Genomic DNA, 16,439 nt, shown 5'->3' on the forward strand with positions numbered 1-16,439 from the left:
GGGGGGCACCCGGCGCCAGGCGCCTTGTTCCGTCGCCGACCGTTACACTTGTGGGCAGCCTTGTGGGTGGGCTCCTCGGCGTGGTCCCGGCTGCGTCGCAGCCTCGCCATATGCGCCCGACCCCAGGGGGAGAGGCCTGACGACACGAGGGGCGGATAGTTTCGGGCCCGGTGCCTGTGCTCGTTCGTGTGTGTGCGTGTGTGGGCCCGCGGCGCCGAGTGTTGGGGCGCGCGCCCCCGCGCGCAGTCCCGCGCAATACCGAGAGCATGAGCGCGCGCGCGTTGTTCCATGGTTGCGGGGCGACCTTGTCTCAGATCTCCTGTGGGTTACCCCCGCCCGCGCCCCCCCCCCCCCGGTGTTGGTCCTGCCCGCCAGGCAGGGCACTGGCCAGGCCCGGGGGGGGGGGGGGGTGGTCTGTCAAGCCGGCTAGGCCCGGCCCGGGCGCCGGTTGCGCACATCCGTTTGGTGTGCATGCATGTGTGGCTGCTTCCCGGCCGCCCCTCCTGGAGGGCGCACGGGGAGGGCCATGAACCGGGCCGGCGGGGCGTGCTGCTTGCCACCTTCCCTGCCCATGCCCGGGCGGGCGGCTGGCTTGGATCTCGCAAGGGTGCTTGCCAAGGCCCGGGCCGGTCTCGATCGCGCTCGGCCGCTCCCGCCTCGGCGCCCGGACTTGTGCCTGCGCTAGATGCTCCCGGCCAATGGGGCGATCTTGTTGAGCTGGGCATTGGGTACGGTAACAGGCAGCTGGTCGGGCCGGGCTTTCATGCCGCTGATCGGCCTCGGCCACGCCCCCCCCCCAGACCCACGCAGCGACGACAGCCCCCCCCCCCCCCGGCCAGGCTAGGCAAATGCCCGGTCCTCAGGCCCTCGGTCTCCCTGTTCCATGGTCGTGGGCCTGAAGCCCTTGTCCTTCCAGCGAGAGGGTATGTCGCCTGCTTCCCTGTGTGTGTGTGTGTGTGTGTGTGTGTGTGTGTGTGTGCGGGCTGGTCGCCCTCCCCCCGCGCCGGGCGCTCGCCCGGGACACCCAGCACGCGTCTTGACTGGCAGGCGGAGAGGTATGGTGGTGGGGGGGGGGGGCGGGGGGGCGGGGGCGAATCCCGATGCTGCAGCCCGGGCGGTGGGCATGCCGGCAGGGTTCGAGCTCCATGTTGAACTTGGGTCTGCTGCCTCCAGCACCTGCTGGCCGTGCTGAACGCCAGTTTGATGCCCCAACCTCCCGGTCCTCGGGCGCCTCCGCGGCCACCTATATAAGGGAGCGCCGACTCGGTCCCCAGTGCCCCGCCTTTTGGCACGAATGCCATCATTTGGTTTGAACATCCCCCTTCTTCCCCATACTTCTCTCTTCTCCTCCCCTACTTGCCACCATGTCTGCCGAGATCATTGCCGAGACCCCCGTTGTCGCCGCCACCACCACCGTCGAGGAGGTCGTCCCCGCCGTCGAGGAGGTTGCCACCACCGTCGAGGAGGTTACCCCCGCTGTGGAGAAGGTTGCTGAGGAGGCCACCCCCGCCGTCGCCGAGGAGGCCACTCCCGCCGTCACCGAGGAGACCCCCGCTGCCGAGGAGGACACCTCCAACAAGCGCAAGCTCGAGGAGGTCGAGGAGACCCCTGCTGAGGAGTCCACCGAGACCAAGCGTGCCAAGGTCGACGAGGAGACTCCTGCCGCCACCGAGTCTGCCGCCACCGAGTCTGCCGCCCCTGAGGCCGCTGCCGAGCCCGAGAAGGCTGTCGAGGCCCCCGTCGAGGCCCCCGTCGAGGCTGAGGTTGAGGCTGCCACCGCCTAAGTAGGAGGCCCCTCCCCCTCCCCCCTCCCCCTCTCCCTCTCCATTCCATGTCCTTGAGTGGTTCGTGCCGCCTCCCTCCCCCCTCCCCCCAAGAATGCGCGCAGCCGTCCCCATCCCGAAATATAGTCCCCCTCAAACTTCCTCCCTTTTCGTGTCCTTGCCCTTCCGAGTGCACATAACCGCCGCTGCCAGTCGTGTGTGTCTGTCTGTCTGTCTCTCTCTCTCTCTCTCTCTCTGTCTCTGTATATATTTGCACTCGGGTATGAGGGAACCACGCCTTTCTCCCCCTCCCCCCCCCTTAATGCCAGGAGAGCACTCGCATGGCGTTTACTCCCCCACCTGTCTCCTCTTCTTTCGCTAACCTTTGCTTCGGTGGCAAAGGATTGGCGTCCAGGGAGAGGTGGTGGTAGTGATGGTGGTGGTGGTGGTGGAGGAATGGTTCACCCCTATTGGTGATGATCAGTGGGGAGCGCCCGTTCGATTGCACTGGAGGCGATGGGAGCTTCCTCCGGGCTGCTTGCTCCAACAAAGACATCGGTACCCCCGACCTGTTTTGTTGGCTTCCCCTCCGAAGAAAGGCAGGCAAAGAAAGAGGCATACACAAGGCCCTATGTAAATGTTTTTCTTTCTGATCGTTCGGTCTTGTATTTGGGCCAATTCTCCGCCTCTCTCCCTGTGTATGTGTGTGTGTCTCTCTCTCTCTTCCTCTCTTTTCTGTCTCCCTCCCCCCTCTGTCTCTTTGACACATGAAGTACCGGGATGCTGTGACATGCAGCAGCAACAGCAGCAGCAGCAGCAGCAGCAGAGAGGGAGAGAGCAGGGGGTAGGGTGAACAACCTTACCGCGGGAGAACAAGGTACGGGCAGATAGACTCGGCGAGCTGGCGGCTGGCAGCAGCGACCACCTGTCGCGACCCAAGGTCGAAGGGTCCCACCCGGTCGGGGTGCTGGTCGCTGGCCGGCGACCCGGCATGGCGGCCAGTGAAGTCGCACACATAGCCACCGGCCTCCTCGACAATGACCTGTCCTGCGGCGAAGTCCTGCAAGGAGGCAAGAAGGAAGGGAGGAAAAGGGGGAGCAAGGGCGCATGTGTCAGAGGCGATGTCGAATGCACCTGGGACAAGGGAGCCCAAGTGGGAGCCGGGACTCGCGAGCGAGAAAGGCCCAACGAGGTCACATTTGTGTACATACCCACTCACGGGGACCAGCCTCGAAGTACATGTCCAGACGCCCACAGGCCACGTAGCACATGTCCAGTGCGGCGGCACCGGCGCGGCGGACATCTCGACCGAGAACAAGCGCCGCGCGCAGGTTCCACAGGGCCGAATCGATGGCCGGACTGCTGGGGAGACTGGGCAGCCCGGGGGCAGGCGGAGCGGCCGAACCCACCCCAGGAGGAGCCATTGCGATGGCCGACACGTCGGCGGCCGTGGTGGTGGTAGGCAGAGCAGGCCCCCCCCGACCGCCCCCCGGCAGGGCATGAGCCTGGTATCTGGGAGTTGGGGTGAGTTGAGAGGGAGAGCAGCGAACAGGAAGGAAGGAAGGAAAGAAGGCAAGGGGGTCTCTTGAAGTAGATCCGAGCTGATGCATGGGTGGCCGGACGTACTGGCCAGAGGCGCGCTCCTCGCCAACGATGTACGCATGGAACCCGGTGGAAATGAGCGACCGGTCTGCCAATGGAGGGGACACCGCAGTTAGGAGGGGGAAGCTCCCTGGGCGAGCACTTGACAATCGAGGGAGACGCACGGATGTCAACGGAGCCGCTCACACGAATGGGGCAGCCGTTGAGGAAGGCGCCACGGCCGCGCTCGGCCGTAAACAACTCATCCTATCACATTCGGGTATGGATGCCATGTTGAAAGAGGGAGGGACGTGGGGAAAATAAAGAGGGGGCGGGGGGGGGGGGGGGGAAAGGCATGAGGGCGTGGGACAAGAAAGAGGAGGCAGGAGGATGGATCGGATACAGGCGTCGGCAGATCACCGCAGATGGTCCAGGACACGCACCAGAGCGGGCGCATAGACAGCGCCAAGCAGAACAGTCTTGCCACGGGCAAAGCCGATCGACACGCAGGTGAAGGGGAACCCATGGGCGAAGTTGGTTGTCCCGTCGACCTGAAAGACCAAAAGTCGGGACCCCCGGTGGACCGGGTGGGCAACATGCTGCATTAGAAAGGGCCGGAGGACAAAAGGGTTGTTGGAGGGATCCCGACACGCACCGGGTCGATAATCCAGGTGGGAGCATCGGTCAGGGTGGACTCCTCGGTGGAGCTCTCCTCGGCCAGGATGGCGTGTGCGCCGGGGCCGGTAGCCGGGAAGCGGGCACGGATGCGCGAGATAATTAGCCGCTCAACTGCCTTGTCGGTCTCCGTGACCAGGTCATTGCCCGAGGTCTTCGAAGCGGCCAGTGACCGGCCGCCATCATCGCCAACGGATCCGCCGAAGGCGCCGAGTGCCGAGGGCGATAGAGCCTTGCGGATGAGGGAGCCCGCCTCACGAGCAAGGAGAGCCACGTCGGCCAGAGAAGGGTCCCCCGGCTGGAGGGTGAAGGGCTGAAGCAATGGGTCAGAGGCTGGCGTGGAAGTGTGGAGCGCGGGTCGGGGAGGGGGGCGGGGGGACCGGTACTGATCTCAGTGACATACAATCGCCATGGTGGGATAAAGCAGAGAGAACGGAGTGGGGGAGGGGGGGAGAGGTGGAGGGTGACAAGGAGTATGCGCGCTGGTGTGCTGGGGACTTGCGTAAGCTCATCAACCCCAGAGGAGACCCTGATCAGGCCCGAGGGGCAGGATGACGGGCAGCGTTGGTTCCTGCTCCGGAAGGACGGGGCAAGGAGTCAGATGCTGGGGGGGGGGGGGGGGGGCAACTCCGAACACACAGACAGGTCCGGATCGCGAGATCCGCCCTCTCTCACTTCAGAAGAACATTAGGACCGCGCGGATCGGTAAGTTGGGATCCTGTTTGGGCCTGCTCCGGGCGGGACGTGCAGCAGGCGGCAAAGGATGTCCTACGCGATAGCTTTTCCGCCTGTCTCTGGTGGCCCGCAGAGGCAGATACAGAGAAAGGGCACGCAATTTTCTTTCCCTCGTTGGGAGGGGAAAAAGAACCACACACATATCACCCCCCTCAGCCCTATTCACATGATTCGGCATTGATCGGCCTCGCGCGGATCTCTCCCCCCCCCCCCTCCCGGCAGACGCCCCCGGGCAAAGAGCACGGGGGCGGCCGGGGCCCGATTCATGAGTCACCTCCGGTAGGCCGACCTGGCCAGGACCATCTACGCGCGGCTTCCCACATCCCCCTCTCGCCCCTTCCATCCTTCCGGTCCTATTTTTGTCTCCTGTTCCCCCTTTCTCAGCCGCCCCCCCCCCCCCCCCCGGCCCCCCTCCGCCATGTCGAATGGCCAGCCCCAGTTGCGTCAGCAGCGAGACGCTGTGCACCGGATAAACTTCCTTGAGCAGGCGTCGCGCCTCTTTTTGAATGGGCCGAACGAGGGTGCGTTTGTGCTGCCATCTCGACCATCCTTCTTCCTTCTCCCACCCTCTTTCTATCCTTTCGCCTCTTTTTACCCCGTCATGAGATGGTTGTCCAAATGCATCTAACCAGATCCCTCGACTTACACCAGTTCCGAGCGCGCCGGCCTTCAAATTTGGGCGAGATCTCCTCTCTGTTTCACAGCGGGCAGTCCTGCGAATGTGTGTGTCTTTGTCCCCTTCCCTCCTTCCCCCCTTCCTCCTCTCGCCTGACACTTTCCCCTGCCACCAGCGACCCCACCTTGAAGCGATCTGTCTGCAAGGGCTGTCGTGCGCCCTTTGACATTGCCTCGACCCTGCGTGTGCGCGTCCGCCGGGCCGGAAAGAAGCGGCGCAAGTCACGGCCAAGCGTTGGGGCTCCCCTTGGCGCCGAGAGACCGCCTGCCCCGGCTGGGAGGTCAGATGAAAAGAATGACTCGACGCCTGTCGACGATCAGCATACTGATGACCCCGCAGTCGCAACTTCCTCCACCACCGGGGGAGCGAGCTGCCTCGGGACAAAGCCTCACCGTGGCACTGGCAGCCAGGCGCCAGTCCCACGACCTCCGCCTCCGCCGCCACTCAGGCTGATCACCAGCTGCAAGACTTGTGGCCATGTGTCTCGGCGCATGGGTCTCGTGGATGCCAAGGGCCAGGAGGTCCCTGCTTCCCGGCATGGCTTCTTCTCCGAGCGTTTCCCCACGGCCACCGATGATGCGCGGTAGAGTTCGGCCGTCGTTTGGTGCTTCTCGTTGTGCGTTTGGACACGGGAGGGGCGGGGGGTATCACGCAAGCCGGCTTCATGAATACACCCTCCGCCGCTTTCCCCCTGGCCACACTTGCATGGTCGCGGGGTGGAGCGTTCCTTTTCTTTTTCTTTTCTTCGGATGAAACATATCTATTTATGAGGCACACACACACATATATGTGTGTGTGTGTGTGTGTACAGTGGTATTGGGCGATGGGAGCAAAAAAAGAGCGAGATAGAAAGAGAGGATCATCGAGTGGCATGTTCCACCAGGAAGGTGGACAGGCCAGCGAAATCCAACTAAACATTACCAGGCCGTGGGCGGAATTCTTGGCCATATTGGCGCTGCCCGCCGAAAGTATGTCCAGCCCGGTGGTGCTGATACTGCCCACCGGCCGAGTATGCCTGATACTGCGGCGGCATGCCAAGGAGGTTGTCAGTCAAGAAGCGCCATACCCCGGCCAGCATGCCGAAGGACAGATACAGCACCAGCGTGGCAACAACCATGGCCAGAGCCAGGCGCAAGGGCCGGGCCAGAGGCCGAAGGTGCACCCGCGGGCTGTACCCCGTGCCCTCCAGTAGCCAGCGCAGCCAGTAGCCCAGCCAGGCTGCCAGGAACTCAAGGACAAAGACCAAGACCGGGTGCTCGCCGACAGCCGGCTCCGGGGAGGGAGCCCACACCGGCTGCCCGGCAATGGTAGCCACCAGGATGAGACCACCAGCTGGCGCCTTGCGCGCAACATCCAGCAGCTGCCCAAACCCAGCCATTAGACCGGCTGTTGGGGGGATGACACCAGCCAGGCCCGGCCGGGTGACGGCATGCCCGGGATGGCAGTAGGAGATGGTGGCACTGCCGGTGGCCGGTGCCTCAAGTGCCACGCCAGGGTCGGCCCAGGGAGCGAAGTTGGCTGGGAGCGGTTCGGTGCTGGTGCCCGCCAGGGTGCGAGACAGCGAAGGCACCGCACCACCGACCACATCGCGATTGGAGAACTTCAACTTGCCAAGACGCGCGCGCTCCATGGCCCATGAGGGGATCTGACCGGTGGCTGGATCGGCCGTGGCATATACCGCAGGAGGCCGGGCCTGTTGCTGTGCCTGCTGCTGCGCCTGCTGCAGGAGAGCCAGCTGGTCGAAGGGCCCGGCGCCCAGGCCACCAGACCCGGGCATACCGGCTGGTGCCCCGGCGCGAGCCTCCTCCTCAGGATCCGGAGGAGCCAAGCCGGCAAACAGCGTACGCAGCTGGTACTCCGCCTCGACAATGTACTCGTGGCGACGCTGGTCGGCCTCGGCCGGGCCTTGTGGCGCGGTGGTGGCCGACATCGCGGGGGTGGCAGCGGCAGCCATGGCGCCCGAGGCAGTGCCAGAGCCCGCGGCCGGGTCGGCTGCACTGAGCCCGGCAGCCAAGCCACCAAGGCGCCGACGGCCAGGAAGCACAGCCGGTCGGCGAGTGACCAGGCCACGGGCCTCGCCAGCGCGAAGGATTGCATGCAGCATGGACCGGAGATGCTCGACAGCTGGCTGACGCTCGGCCGTGTAGAATGGCACCACCAGGCGAATCGTTTCATCGGTGTCCAGAGCACCAGGATCACCGCGGGCGACGGCCGGCGTCAGGGCATGACCGGCCCGGAGGCGGAGCTGCTCGTGATGCAGCTGCCAGGCCCGCTGAACAGTGGCCACCTCGGCCTGAGTGATCGCCCGCTGCAGGGCCAGGTCGCTGCCGAGTTCATGCGCCCAGATGGCCAGGCGCTGAGGATCACTCCCTGGAGCGGCGGCAGCGGCGGCCGTGTGCATCGGCGGCGTGGCGATCAAGTGGTTGAGCGACTGGGAGGCCAAGAAATCCCGGGCAATGCGGGTGTACAGGGCCAGGTGCCGGAAGACATAATTGTACCAGATGGGTGACAGTTGCTGTGGTTGTTGATGCTGCTGCTGCTGCTGCTGCTGCTGGGTCACGGTGTCGGATCCCGCAGCCGATGCAGCCGGGGCGGTATAGCGCCAGGGCCGCAAGAGCGAAATCCAAACCGAGAAGAGTTGCTGGAAAATACGATCCACAGCGGCGGCATTGGCCTCGATGCTGGGAGAGACCACACCGCCAGTCGAGGACAAGCCAAGGCCATGTCCAGGGCCAAGGGCGGAGAAGGACCCAGCCCCGCGACCGGCCATGGTTCCTGCGAAAGTCCCATGGTGCAGGCCCATCCCCGGGGCCCCGAGGCCAGTTGGGCCAGTTGGAGCTGCCATGCGGCCGTAATTCCGCGCCACAGCTCGAATGGCAAAGCAGCTGCCAATCAGCTCACCGGTGCGCAGCCAGGCCGCACTGAGCCACGTCTCCTCCGGGATGTGCAAGGTCCCAAGCTGGGCCACCCGGGCGTGGTAAAAGTTGGTCGTGTGCAGGACAAAGAGCGGCAGCAGCTGCGCCAGCAGCGGGGTCGGCACGATGAAGTCGCGCGGTGGCGGGAGGGTCAGCTGGTCGGTGCCCAGAGCCGGAGCGGCGGCGGTCGAACGCGTAGTTGCCGGCAGCCTGGCCGCCGCATCACCAGCAAAGTCCAGCGCAAAGGCCACACCGGGCCGAGAGATTGGCCCCGCAGCCAGGGCCGTATGCACCGGATCCCGGAGGGTGTTCTGGCCAACCCAAAGCTCGGTCAGCGATCCGAGGAAGAACTCCACCATGTGCTGGACCTCGCCGGGATGGCTGCGGAACTCCCTGAGCAGGGCAAGGTGCGCAGGTGGGTAGGCAAAGCGGGTACACGCGGGTCGGGGGAGGTTAGCAGGATAGTTGGCAAGGGGGAAAGAGGGAAGGGAAGGAGGAAAGAAGCCCCGGAGAAGGAAGAGCAGCAAAGACAGTGGGGGGGGGGGGGGGGTGTTGCCAATGGCTGCACGCTCGACGCACTGGATGCTATGGATATTGGCACGGGAGGCTTCGACCGAGCCAGCCACAGGCAGCATGAAGGCCAGGTACTCCCGAATGAGGGTGTAATAGATCTGACTGACATTGGAAGTCGGAGTGCCAGACATGCCCGGGATTGCCGGCACACCGGGGGGCTTGGCCCCGCCGGTCCAACCGGACGAGAAGTCCATGTAACTCTCGAGGCGCTCGCGCACCTCGGCCGCCTGGAACATCATGCGATCCACCACCGACGAGAGGGCGCCGCCAGTTTGAGGGGCCTGGCGATATGGCTGCTGGGGCATCTGCTGCTGTGGCTGCTGGTACTGGTACGGATACTGCTGGAAGCCAGATGACTGGCCATAGCCGGCACCGTAAGGGGAGTGCCGAGGGAGGATGGCATGGTACAGAAGATAGTAGATGAAAAACTGGAAAATGTCTAAACGTTTGCAGGGTGAGAGGATCGAATGTGAGTAATTGGGCGATGTGACGGGGCGCCCGGTGTATATGCGTGCATGTGTGTGCGTGTGTGTTTGTGCGACGAACTCAAATGCACCCGGTTCTGGCCGGGGGTATGGAACATCCGGAAGAAGCCCCGCGTGCTGCCAGTGTGGCTGATCTCCTGGCGGACGGAGTACTATGGGCAAACATAGGGGTGGCAAGGGGAGGGCGTATGTCAGGGCAAGATCCCAGGAAGGCAGGCGGAGAGGACGAATGCCGGACATACCGGGAGCTTATCGGTATGGATCTCATAGAGTGCGGCACCGGAGTGAGAGATATGTTGCTGGCCGGATGGAGGGGCATCCGGGTCGGAAGACAAAGCCGAGCCCCCGAGGCCCCCAGCCGAGTTCAGGTGCTGGCTGAGAATGACACGGAAGAGGGGCCCCGAAGGGAGCAGCAGCAGCAGCAGGCCATGCGTCTCGCTGGGCGAGAGGGCATGGTCCAGCAGAGCACTGAAAGGGACACACATACACACCCATCCCCACAGGCATGGGCGGGTATGTCCAAAGGAGGATGCAAAGGGAGAAAGAGAGAGGTGAGTACCAGGACTTCGAGAGGGGGAAAGAGGCTGGCGCAAATGTAGGCCGGCTTGTATATATATATATGTATATATGTATGTGTGCAGGGTGCGCATGTGTTGACACGTACCGCCGAGATTCAGTGCCAAACAGCGTCCCCAGGAGGCGAGGGAGAAAGCGCTGGAAGTCGGACGCGTCCTCCGACCGATTGAGGAGCTGCAGCATGGGCAACCACAGGATGCGGCACGGCTGGTGGTCAGGATTCCAAGAGGGGGAGACTCCATGCATGAGCTCTCGTTTGGGAGGTGGATGATAGAGGACGCACACGCTGGAGGTAGGCACCAAGCTCCGACGTAAAGTCGGTGGTATTGTACTGGAGGAGGGCCTCGAGGGTCTTCATGGCCGGCGGTGGTCCCGGCCCGTGGTCGACCAGGTAGCGGGGTTTGAGCCCAGAGAAGGGATCGTGACGAAGGAGGGAGGGGGAGGTAGGGGAAGAGAAGGGGAAGGAGGGAAAAGGCTTGAGGCGGTGTTGGAGTGAAGGGTGAAGGGAGAGGGAGAGAACAGTAGGAGGGGGAGTAGAAGAGGGAAGGAAAGCAAGATGATTTGCGGCTGGATTGAAGGCGCCTTTTGGTGGGTAGGGTTTTTTCCCCCCCCCCCCCCCCTCCCCCCCCCCCCCCCCCCCCCGTCTTTCCCTCACATGCACATGCACATGCACACGCACGCAGCCCAGACGCGACGAGAGCATGGCAGGAGGTACTCCTCGAACATCCCGAGCCCGGCGGGTCTAGTGTGTGGCTGCGTGGGGTCGTGTTTGTGTGCGCGAAGTGTGTCAAGGGTGGAAAGTGTGTCGGATGAGCATTGGAGGCACAGTAAATCGGCGTGTTGGTGTGTGGCCGTATGCGGGACAACGGCGCGTGTGCGCCGGCACGCCATCCCCCCTGCGGGCCGGTGGCGGGAAGCCAGCCTCCGCCCCTTCAGTTGGGATCTCCATGTGAGTGGCGGACGGCATTCTGCCTTTGCAGATCAGAGATATGGACCAGCCTACTTACGGGCTGCACGTGTTAGTGATGTCCCGTGGTGAAACCGGCCATTTGCCGAGCACGCTCCAGAGCCAGTGTTGCCGAGGATTCGGCTTGCGGATTTCCTTTGCCGCTCACCCGGGAGCAGTGAGTGGCCTCACCATCGGCAGTGGTTCTCCCTGCGCGTTTCGGGGGTGGGGGGGGGGGGGGGGGGGGGGGGAAAAACCCCGGCCCCGGCCCCGGGGGCCCGGGCCCGGGGGGGGGGGGTTTTTCCCCCCCCCCCCCCCCCCAGGGGGGAACTCCCCCAGGAAATCCCCCCCCCCCCCCGCGCCTCGGCCCCCCACGAAGGGGGACCGATCCGCCCGCCGCGGGGGAGGGGGGGGGGAGGTTCTGACGATCGCGTTCTTTGATCAAGGCGGATCGCGGCCCCCCAGACATGTTGCCCCCGGCACCGAAGTAGACTCTACTATTGGAGGGGCACTTTTCATGGCGGAGGTCTCCATCAAAAGTTGCCCGCCCACTTGTGGTAAGCGGCTCCTTCCATACCACTCCTCACTTCTCCCAGCCTCCCTCCACTTCCCCTGCTCTCTCCCTCTCCCCCTCCCTCTATCGCTCTTCCTCATCTCCTCATCTTTCTGCTCGCGCCCCCTTCCTCCTCAGCTCGCCGTCGGGCCCGGCCGGGTGTGTGTGTCTGCGTGCACCCCCCTCCATATCCATAGCACGAGAATGTCCAGTATTTTCTCCAACAGCGCGGGACGTTCAGAGCATGGCTTCGATCTTCGGGCCATTCTCCGGAACTGTACGTGCCATCCAACCCCTTGCCCTGACCCACCTCCGTTCCTTTTCCGCTGCCAGATGCTCCTCGCATGGTAACACGCTCCCCCCCTCACCTTGGTCCGGAATCCGATAGACATTGTTGAGAAAGTGATCTTCGGTGGTGCTCCCTCTGCCACACCCACCTGGAAGGTGTTGGTCGTTGATGATCTGACGGCCCGAATTCTCAGTCACTGCATGAAAGTCAGTGACTTGACCATTCACGGAGTGACGGGTGCGCACTGTTTAGCTCGTCCTCTCGTCCTCTCGTCCTCTCGTTCTCTTGTTCTCTTGTTCTCTTGTTCTCTTGTTCTCTTGTTCTCTCGTTCTCTCCCCCCCCCCCGGCCTATGGCCGATATCCTGCTGACCTCGTGTGCTTCTGCCCCTCCAGTGATCGAGAAAATCCAACTCCAGCGCAAGGCCTGGCAGGACCAGGAGGCCGTGTACTTCCTGCGACCGACCACGCAGAATGTGGAGTTCTTGCTGAAGGATTTCCCCGAGAACCGCGGTATCACCGTAAGCAAGCGCCTCTATGCAAGCGCCCGGGTGTACTTCTCCGCCGGTACGCGCTCCATGCAAAGCACCATCACGGTCTCCTCATGTCCCTTCCTTCACTTGACTTCCCCCCCGTTCTCCCGCTCACTTTCCAGCTCTCATAATCGTGTCAATGCTCACCATGTCCTACCCGCCTCCCTTCACGCATCAGAGCTTCCCCGTGAGCATCTTCGGCGTATCAGCGAGAGCAAGGGTCTTACGCCGTATATTCGCGCCCTGGCTGAGGTCCCATGCAACATGCTGTGTACGCGTGCCAACTCGGATCCTGCCCCCCCCCCCCCCCCCCCCCCCCCCCCCCCCCCCCCCCCCCCCCCCCCCCCCCCCCCCCCCCGGGCAAGCACATGTGTCCCACTCTCCCTTCGTCCTGGTTCCTCCCTGGCTCCTCCCCTCCAGCCCTGTCCTAACGTGCCCTAGCCTTGGAGTCGCATGCATTCATCCTGAATACCGCCAAGCCTGGATACCCGGATGCCTTCTGGCAGACGGTCGAACGGTCGCCGTACGACGCCCTGTCGGAGCTGATCAGTGACAACACCACTAAGGCTGGCAGCCCGGTGCCGGATAACCGGCGCCGGTATCAGTCCTCCTTCCTGCGTCTGTACCAGCCCGGAGCGCCAGTGATCGCCACACAGGAACTTGAACGCCAGGCCGCGCAGCTGGCTTCTGTCTTTGCCCTGATGAAGGCCTACCCGCTGATTCGCTTCGCTCGGCCGCCGGCTTCGGCGCGTATCTTCCAGCAGAGCCCCTACAGCATGACTCAGGCGTTTGCTCAGGCGGTGCAAGCTCGGCTGGATTCGATGGAGTCCCTGAATCCTGGGACTTTTGTGCGTGAACCTCCCTGCTTTCCTGCAACCCTGACGCGTTTCGGAATTGCTCGCCTTTTTCGGTGGCCTTTTTTTTCTCTCGGCTCTTCTTGGGTTTCCCTCTGCCCGACTCCCCGCTCCGCGAACGCCCTGCACCCCTCGGCTCTGACCATCGGAATCCCCCTTCCAGGCTGTTGGTGCCCCGGTGGATCTGGTGATTGTCGACCGAACAATCGACCTGTACGCACCGCTGCTGCACGAGTTCACCTATCAGGCCATGACGCACGACCTCCTCGGGCTTGAGGATCGCATCCAAAACAAGACGCACTCCATTTCCCAGCGCAAGAACGAGTCGGGCAAGCCATCCACCGGTTCGGTCTTCTTGCTGACAGAGGATGACCCGGTGTGGAATTACCTGCGGCATCGGCACATCGCCGATTGCCTGCAAACTCTGCCGACGGAGTTCCGGCAGTTCCTCAAGGAGGATGTTGTCGCTTCGCATCGCGTCGACCGGCAAATGGGCAACGACTCGGGCTCTTTGGAGCTGGAGGACATCAACAAGCTGATGCGTCAAATGCCGCGCTATTCGTTGCAATTGTCGAAGGTGTGTGTGTTCCGCGATGCTGCCTTTGTCTGAATGCTGCTCGCTGCATCGTGCCCCGGAGCCTAATTTCCCTCCCGCTGCCCCGGTTCCCCCCTCGTTCCCCTCGGCTCCCTCGGCCCCTGCTCGCGGTTCTCGTCATGCTCAACGGTTTGCACGACAGTTTGCCATCCACATTGAGCTCTTGCATCTGAACATGAAGAATTACACCGATCTGGGTCTGGAGGCCATCGCGCTACAGGAACAACAGCTAGCCCTTGGCCATGACTACCATGATGACAAGCCGCTCACGGCGTCCGGCATGCTGGATGCCATCACCCGAATTGCCACCAACCATTCGGCATACGATGGGCAAGTCCGTCGTCGCATGCTGCTGTTGTATGCCATCTCGATCTTCAACAATGCCCTGATGGCGCAGCACAATGCCCAGAGTGTGACGGCCGCCTTCGGCAAGACCATCTCCTCGGCACTGGAGAACTCCCTGTCGACCGATGAGCTGAGGCTTATCGAGAGCCTCAAGTACATGGTCAACTTGACAAACCTGGGCCCCGGACAGGTGTGTATCCTTCTTCGCTGGCTATCTCCCCTGTGACCCCCCCCCCCTCTCTCTCTCTCTCTCCCTCTCGCCTTCTCTTTCATCCCTTGATCGATGCAAGTCCATCAGCTTCTTTCCGTCCATCTGTCTTGCCCTATGTGGCATGGGTCCATTTGCTCCGATGCTTACTCTCCTGTGGAACCCATCGCAATATGTGGATTCATGTAGACCATGCCCGGCTCCACCACCACCACCAAGAGCTCCGGCTGGGGTGGAATTGGCCGGTCGAATCAGCCCACCGCGGCCGCGGTCGACGCCTCTGGCGACCTGTCGCAGAAGCCCTATCCGCCGGTGGAAGACCAGCGTCGCGACTTCCATGGGAACTGGACACAGCCTATCTCCACCCCTCGCGATGCGGTGCATCCCTTCCGCCCGGAGGCACAGTCGTACATTGTGTCGCAGTATGTCCCGCGCCTGAAGCGCATGTTGGCGGTATGTGGCTTTCTTACTTCCCTCGTTTTGCCTGCTTTTTATCCTGCCTCTCGGTTCTTCCGCCCTTTGCGACTCTCATCTTGGGGTTCTGCTGGCTGACCTGTCATTTTTCCCTTCCCCCCCGCGATCTCTCTCTCCCTCGCTCTCTCCCTCGCTCTCTCCCTCGCTCTCTCCCTCGCTCTCTCCCTCGCTCTCTTTATCTTCCGACACCTCTAGCGCTTGGACGATCCGCACTCGGACTCGCCCTTCGCGGTGCTCGATTCGAGCCGCTCACACGAGGCAGCCGCAGCCGTGTCGAACCGCATTGCGCGGGAGAAGGCCCTCAGCCAACCGGACAATTCAAAGTCCGGGGCCAAGTCGGGTGTGTCGCTGCGGAATTCCTCGGCCCGGACCAGCTGGTTCACTGGCGGTGGCAAGGAGGACCCAGCGGCCGGGCGCGGTACCGAGGGCGAATCTCTGGCCGCGGCCCTGCCATCGGGTGTCCCTGCAGCGGAGCGCAACAAGCCCGTGCGCACGATTGTCTTTGTCCTTGGTGGGGCCACATATTCGGAGTTGCGAGCCCTCTATGAGGCGTCGCAGACATCGATGTCGGTGTCAGCACCGGCCGCCGCTGCGGCCGGGCGCACTCGTCGTGAGTTTGTCCTTGGCACCTGGGACTTTGTGCTTCCCTCGGGCATGCTCCAGGACCTGAGCCTTCTCCGGATGGAGTGAAGCCACTCGCGATGATGCGCCGGGGTGGGTGCTTTATGCGGGATTCCTCGGTTGCCAAGCACATCCACACATACAGGCATCCGTCCTTTCGACAATTTGGGGGGGGGGGGGGGAGACTCTCCGTGCTTCCCTCCTTCCAAGGGGCAGTGCATTTTTGAGTCCTTCTCTTGTCACCCTGCCTGTGTCGACTGAAATAGATGGCTACATTGGTATTAGGCGAGGCGCCGCCAGCGTAAGAAAGATAGGCGCCCGGAACAAGAAGAAGCCCAGACGGGTGGAGATACAGGGCAGCAGTGCTTCCTGACTGACCCATCCCCGCGCACTGTGGACGAGTTGCCCTCGCTGTTTTTTTTTTTTCCCTTTCGCCCCCTTCTCACCTACTCCACAACCCGCCCCCCTGCAAATAGACACGCAGCATCAATATATCCTCCAAGGGATAAAGGAATGTGTATATGGTGGGATATTCTACAAGGACACGGTGCAGTGTATGTTGTGTGGGTGTGCGGGCGTGTGGGTATGTGGGTGTGTGGGTGTGTGGGTGTGGGTGGCTAGGTCGGGCCGAGGATTGTCGGCGCACAGTCAACTGTGCGAGTGACGACAAAGGAGAGCGTCGCTTGCCTCCCCCCCGTCCCCCGAGGCACGAAAAAGATGCACGCGTGCATGCGCACGGAGGACCATCATTTGGAAACCCGGCTCACTTGACAGGCACTATTCTCGTTTGCAAGTGTCATGGAAGTAAACCACGATGAGGGCCAGCGGAAGGGGGGGAATAATAGGAGGAAGGTCCCGCGGCCGGACACAGGCGCAGGGAGGGGACAGGGAGCGGGGAAGGGGGTCAGTCTTGAGTCTCGGGGACGCGCTTGCGCGTGTTTCTCACCAGTGTGCCTTGGGGATGGGGGAATTACAATCGAGAACTGCCCTGCTCGACTTTGCGCTCTTTCTTTTAGCTCTCCGGCCCCCTGCCTGCCTACCTGCT

The 16,439-nt window shown here is 63.0% G+C and overlaps 5 protein-coding genes across 5 annotated transcripts; 2 read left to right on the plus strand and 3 right to left on the minus strand.

Annotated features, from left to right (window-relative positions):
• Positions 1 to 1,298: 1,298 nt before the first annotated feature.
• H696_03078 (hypothetical protein) lies at positions 1,299 to 1,926 on the minus strand. The gene has a single exon (XM_009496968.1). It carries the CDS (start codon positions 1,896 to 1,898, stop codon positions 1,353 to 1,355), a length of 546 nt encoding a protein of 181 aa, XP_009495243.1. The 5' UTR covers positions 1,899 to 1,926; the 3' UTR covers positions 1,299 to 1,352.
• A 641-nt stretch (positions 1,927 to 2,567) lies between these two features.
• On the minus strand, positions 2,568 to 4,553 carry H696_03079 (hypothetical protein). Its single transcript, XM_009496969.1, has 7 exons — positions 4,423 to 4,553; positions 4,000 to 4,332; positions 3,788 to 3,895; positions 3,530 to 3,611; positions 3,390 to 3,453; positions 2,975 to 3,275; positions 2,568 to 2,823 (listed from the first exon to the last, which is right to left on the minus strand). Exons 1-7 carry the CDS (start codon positions 4,429 to 4,431, stop codon positions 2,623 to 2,625), a joined length of 1,098 nt encoding a protein of 365 aa, XP_009495244.1. The 5' UTR covers positions 4,432 to 4,553; the 3' UTR covers positions 2,568 to 2,622.
• Positions 4,554 to 5,153: 600 nt separating this feature from the next.
• Positions 5,154 to 6,163, plus strand: H696_03080 (hypothetical protein). Its single transcript, XM_009496970.1, has 3 exons — positions 5,154 to 5,275; positions 5,406 to 5,475; positions 5,546 to 6,163. The coding sequence occupies exons 1-3, from the start codon at positions 5,173 to 5,175 to the stop codon at positions 6,015 to 6,017; spliced, it is 645 nt and encodes a 214-aa protein (XP_009495245.1). The 5' UTR covers positions 5,154 to 5,172; the 3' UTR covers positions 6,018 to 6,163.
• Positions 6,164 to 6,204: 41 nt separating this feature from the next.
• H696_03081 (hypothetical protein) lies at positions 6,205 to 10,523 on the minus strand. Its single transcript, XM_009496971.1, has 6 exons — positions 10,263 to 10,523; positions 10,068 to 10,153; positions 9,646 to 9,871; positions 9,465 to 9,555; positions 8,925 to 9,357; positions 6,205 to 8,738 (listed from the first exon to the last, which is right to left on the minus strand). The coding sequence occupies exons 1-6, from the start codon at positions 10,335 to 10,337 to the stop codon at positions 6,341 to 6,343; spliced, it is 3,309 nt and encodes a 1,102-aa protein (XP_009495246.1). The 5' UTR covers positions 10,338 to 10,523; the 3' UTR covers positions 6,205 to 6,340.
• A 961-nt stretch (positions 10,524 to 11,484) lies between these two features.
• H696_03082 (hypothetical protein) lies at positions 11,485 to 15,897 on the plus strand. The gene is made up of 9 exons (XM_009496972.1): positions 11,485 to 11,755; positions 11,867 to 12,004; positions 12,161 to 12,331; positions 12,476 to 12,568; positions 12,739 to 13,145; positions 13,315 to 13,728; positions 13,889 to 14,281; positions 14,489 to 14,752; positions 14,969 to 15,897. Exons 1-9 carry the CDS (start codon positions 11,683 to 11,685, stop codon positions 15,461 to 15,463), a joined length of 2,448 nt encoding a protein of 815 aa, XP_009495247.1. The 5' UTR covers positions 11,485 to 11,682; the 3' UTR covers positions 15,464 to 15,897.
• Positions 15,898 to 16,439: the final 542 nt, after the last annotated feature.

Source organism: Fonticula alba (genome assembly GCF_000388065.1).
Source record: "Fonticula alba strain ATCC 38817 unplaced genomic scaffold supercont2.4, whole genome shotgun sequence".
NCBI classification, from domain to species: Eukaryota; order Rotosphaerida; family Fonticulaceae; genus Fonticula; species Fonticula alba.

Bases quoted from the DNA above. Each gene is read 5' to 3' on its own strand.
- H696_03078 (XM_009496968.1), bottom strand. From the start codon at position 1,898: ATGGGGACGGCTGCGCGCATTCTTGGGGGGAGGGGGGAGGGAGGCGGC.
- H696_03079 (XM_009496969.1), bottom strand. The intron at 3,612-3,787 runs GTGCGTGTCCTG...CGAATGTGATAG, and splicing joins CTGTCTATGCGCCCGCTCTG to GATGAGTTGTTTACGGCCGA. The intron at 2,824-2,974 runs GTATGTACACAA...GCCTCCTTGCAG, and splicing joins AGGCTGGTCCCCGTGAGTGG to GACTTCGCCGCAGGACAGGT.
- H696_03080 (XM_009496970.1), top strand. From the start codon at position 5,173: ATGTCGAATGGCCAGCCCCAGTTGCGTCAGCAGCGAGACGCTGTGCAC. The intron at 5,276-5,405 runs GTGCGTTTGTGC...GACTTACACCAG, and splicing joins TTTGAATGGGCCGAACGAGG to TTCCGAGCGCGCCGGCCTTC. The intron at 5,476-5,545 runs GTGTGTGTCTTT...CCCTGCCACCAG, and splicing joins CAGCGGGCAGTCCTGCGAAT to CGACCCCACCTTGAAGCGAT.
- H696_03081 (XM_009496971.1), bottom strand. From the start codon at position 10,337: ATGAAGACCCTCGAGGCCCTCCTCCAGTACAATACCACCGACTTTACG. The intron at 9,872-10,067 runs GTACGTGTCAAC...TGTCCCTTTCAG, and splicing joins TTTGGCACTGAATCTCGGCG to TGCTCTGCTGGACCATGCCC. The intron at 8,739-8,924 runs GTGCGTCGAGCG...TGCCCTGCTCAG, and splicing joins GCCAATATCCATAGCATCCA to GGAGTTCCGCAGCCATCCCG.
- H696_03082 (XM_009496972.1), top strand. From the start codon at position 11,683: ATGTCCAGTATTTTCTCCAACAGCGCGGGACGTTCAGAGCATGGCTTC. The intron at 11,756-11,866 runs GTACGTGCCATC...GGAATCCGATAG, and splicing joins TCGGGCCATTCTCCGGAACT to ACATTGTTGAGAAAGTGATC. The intron at 12,569-12,738 runs GTACGCGTGCCA...AACGTGCCCTAG, and splicing joins GGTCCCATGCAACATGCTGT to CCTTGGAGTCGCATGCATTC.